Here is a 3,372-nt window from a genome sequence, read left to right as displayed (position 1 = left end):
GTTCCCAAGAGCGATGTGGACGCCACTTCGCCTGTGCCGCAGCGTGGGCCGCAAGCCGCGTCCTCGCCTACTCCCGGCAACGCACTGGCAACGGGACACGTACCCTCGCAGCGGGAGGCCCAGAGTGCAGATCGGGGCGGTGCCGCTGCAGACGCCGCGGCGGCAAAGGATGCGGCATCTGTCCCTGCGACCCGCAGCAACAGCAGCAACAGCGGCGGGGGCGGTGGGGGCCTGCTGCAGAAGCGCAACGCCGAGGACGGCGCTGTGCGTGGGCGCCGAGTGGTGCCGCTGCTGCTTCTGTTGGGGCTGTGGGCCTTTGCGGCGTTGTGAGGGGCGCGCGGCTTCACTGCGGGGCATGTGCGCCGTCTCCCGCACAGCCACACACACACACCGCCGGGAATAAATTCCTCTTCGCGGAGGACAATTTACTTTTTTTTTGTCTTTTGTGTTTCTTCTTGCTTCGGGGGTACTTCTTGTAGGGCCACCTCCCCACTTTGCTTCGCGACTCCGCCCATCCGTTGCCCGCTGCGCTCCTCCCGTGACGGGGCGGGGAACATCCCACGGCCGTGCGCCTCCTTTTCTTGTCCACACACACAGAGACACACACACACACACATATACAAACGCAACGGCACTCAGTGCGCTGCTGCTGCTGCTGCGGCGAGGGGACGGAGTAAAGCAACGCAGCATGCACCGTCGATGGTGCGTGGAGGTAAGGAGGGACAAATTGAGATGCGATAAATGTGTCTCCTTTTTCCCCTGCAGGCGAATTCTTCGCACCGCAATTGTTTTTGTTTGTTTTTCTTCTTCTTTTCATGTTGAGGGATACGTGGAGGGAACTAATAATAATAATTTATTTTTGCGCTCTTCGTTTCACCGCGTGCTCAGTGAGTTGCCGCTGCTTGGGCTGCAGCGCCGGCTCGAGCACCAATTCCTCCCTCCCTCACTCTTGCATCGCTGCCGTGTGCGGCTGTGTGGTCTCCCGCCTTTTTTTTTGCTCTTGCCTTCCGATCTCTCCCCGCTGCACTCCCTCCAACTATTTATTGCTCTTTCTTTCCTTCTCCTTTTCCACCGCCTCGTGGCCCAGCGACTCTGTTACTCCGCCCGACCACTGCTTTTACTGATGGCGACGACGCTGCGGCGCCGTGCGGTGTGCGCCCTGGCGCTCCTCGCGCTGCTCTGCGGCGGCTGCTGCGGCTCGTTTGTGTGCGCAACGGCGGCTGCGGCAGGAGGCGGCGGTGCAATTGGGGCTGCCGGTGCGGAGGCTGTTTTTCAGTTTGGCGGCGAGCCCCTCTCCGACGCTTTGAATCGCGAGGGTTTCTCTTCTGCTCCGGGTGCCAACGGGGCCGTCGTGGGCCATGCAACTGCAGCGCCTGTGGTGCAAAATGACTCCTAGCGCCCCGACAAAACGCAACTTCGTGCTTCCGCCACTCGCTGCTGTACGAATAACTGTGGTGATTGTGAAACTGAGGACACTTGTGGGCGTTGCCCTCCGGGTGTCCCTGGCCGGCCTCCCACGGCTAATGGGCCTCTTGTTGCAGGTGCAGCTGGTGGCACAACGCCTTCGCATGAAGTGGGGAGTGATGCCAGTACACCTCCTCATGGCGACAGGGGTGATATTGTTGAATTCCAAAAGGAGCGAAATGTCTCAGCTTCCACCGTCGGTACTGGAGTTGCGGGTGGCCCAAAAGACCCGCCGGCAACTTGTGCCTCTGGACTGCCCTCCGCTCCCGCTGCTGCCGCTGCTTGCCCACACGCCGTAACTGCTGTTCCTCCTCCCCCCAGCGGAGCACAGACCCCTGCACCTTCTGGCCGTGTTGCGCAGCGGAGTTCCAGCGCCCCTGCCTTTTCCCACTTGGGCGGCGACGGTGGCGGTGCCCGCGGCGGGGTCCCTGGCGCGGCCCCTGCGGAACGCGTGACGCCGACCTCGCGGCCTCCGGTCGACGGGCGGTCGTTGGGTGAAAGGACGGCGAGCGGCCCGAATGTGGCTGGGAGGGACGTGCCACGCAACAGCGACCCGGCCGCCCCTGCCGGCGGCGCCGCGAACGCAGGCCGACGCAGTGGAGGAGGGCAGACTGCAACTGCTGCCGCTGGCACCAACTCGGGTGCGGCGAGCGCAGACACCCCCGAGACGAGGCCCCCCCACAGAACACACTCCGGCATGAAGGACAGCAGCGACGCCGCCACTGCGTGGGTGCGTGCCCCCGTCATGCTGCTGCTGCTGCTGCTGCTCACTGTTGCCCTTGCCTCTGCTGCTGGGCAATGCTGAGGGGCAACCGCACACCCACACACACATCCACGCACACACCCTGGCAGGGACGACGCGTACGCTTGGTGTGCTCATTTTGCTTGCTCTCCCTGTGAGGCAATCCCTCTTTCTCCTGTGCTCAGAGGGATGTTTTTTTTTTGGCTTTTCTTTTCTTGCTTCGTCACTCCATGCACGTTCCCAGGGGCGGCGCATCCTTTTCCCTCTTCTGTTTGCTCCTGCCACCCACACAGGCACACGCGCGGTGCCGGCCGCATTGCTGTGCAGTCGCACGAATTTGACACAAATGAGGCACGAGGCCGCGGCCACCGTGAGATGCAAACGTGATGTGTGTGTGTGTGTGCGTGAGGGTAATCATTTTGCGTGGAAATCGTTTTGCTTTGTTCGTGCAGGCAATAAAATAAACACATACACACGCGTTCCTCTTGGGCTTCTGGACACGTGAAGTGAAGGAAATAAACACCTGCCGAAGTAATTTCTTGTTTGTTTCTGGTTTCCCTTGAGCCCTGCTGGACTTCCACCGCCCTGTTCTGGCATTAATTTTTTGCTTGGGGCAACTCACTGCGGCTCACTTTGAGTTTGTGCGTCGTGTCCGCCGCCGTCGCTGTGTGTTTCTGTGTCTTGTTTCCCCCCGTTGCTGGCTGTGCCGCCGACATGCCCCCCATCCCCATTCCTCCTCCTTCTTCCCGCTAGAGGCATCGGTGGTCCGCGACGACGGTGACTTTTTTTTTCGTCTCCGCAGCGGTGGCGTGGGAGTGACGGGGCGCCCGTGCACGCGTGGGGCTGCGTGGCCGCTGGACGACAGTCCTGCCGTGGGAGGGACTTCGCGGGGTCGGGGAGCAAACGACTTGGGCGCTGCGAAGTGGGGCGCGGAGGGGCGGTGCGTGGGTTACTGCTCGTCCACTTAGTTTCTGTGCGTGCGTGTGTGTGGCGGGAGGGAAAAAAGGGGCTCTCGGGACCCGCTGCGGTGTGCGGTTTGCCTTTCTGCTCTATCCGGAAGGCGCATGCGGAAGAGCGTACACCAAACCGTCTTCTGCCGTTGCTGCTTTTCCTTCTTAGCGGGACGGCAGTGCCCCGGCCTTCCTTCTTTCTCTGTTTGTGTGTGT

At 61.7% G+C, this 3,372-nt stretch overlaps 3 protein-coding genes across 3 annotated transcripts, besides 4 other annotated features; 2 read left to right on the top strand and 1 right to left on the bottom strand.

Moving 5' to 3' along the window:
• On the top strand, nt 1-330 carry Tco025E_09601 (uncharacterized protein; the record flags this gene model as incomplete). Its single annotated transcript, XM_029376413.1, has 1 exon — nt 1-330. A coding segment is annotated over one exon (330 nt), but the record flags the coding sequence as incomplete, so codon positions are not given.
• Nucleotides 331-586: 256 nt separating this feature from the next.
• Nucleotides 587-628: a microsatellite.
• An 11-nt stretch (nt 629-639) lies between these two features.
• Nucleotides 640-662: a microsatellite.
• A 26-nt stretch (nt 663-688) lies between these two features.
• On the top strand, nt 689-1,396 carry Tco025E_09600 (uncharacterized protein; the record flags this gene model as incomplete). The annotated part of the gene is made up of 1 exon (XM_029376412.1): nt 689-1,396. One exon carries the CDS (start codon nt 689-691, stop codon nt 1,394-1,396), a length of 708 nt encoding a protein of 235 aa, XP_029223472.1.
• Nucleotides 1,397-1,599: 203 nt separating this feature from the next.
• Nucleotides 1,600-2,211, bottom strand: Tco025E_09599 (uncharacterized protein; the record flags this gene model as incomplete). The annotated part of the gene is made up of 1 exon (XM_029376411.1): nt 1,600-2,211. One exon carries the CDS (start codon nt 2,209-2,211, stop codon nt 1,600-1,602), a length of 612 nt encoding a protein of 203 aa, XP_029223471.1.
• A 68-nt stretch (nt 2,212-2,279) lies between these two features.
• Nucleotides 2,280-2,308: a microsatellite.
• Nucleotides 2,309-2,589: 281 nt separating this feature from the next.
• Nucleotides 2,590-2,613: a microsatellite.
• Between the last annotated feature and the right edge of the window lie 759 nt (nt 2,614-3,372).

The sequence above is a fragment of the Trypanosoma conorhini genome, assembly GCF_003719485.1.
Source record: "Trypanosoma conorhini strain 025E chromosome Unknown Tco_14.4_contig_01189, whole genome shotgun sequence".
Taxonomy (NCBI): Eukaryota; Euglenozoa; class Kinetoplastea; order Trypanosomatida; family Trypanosomatidae; genus Trypanosoma; species Trypanosoma conorhini.
This window is presented reverse-complemented; position numbering and strand designations above follow the sequence as displayed.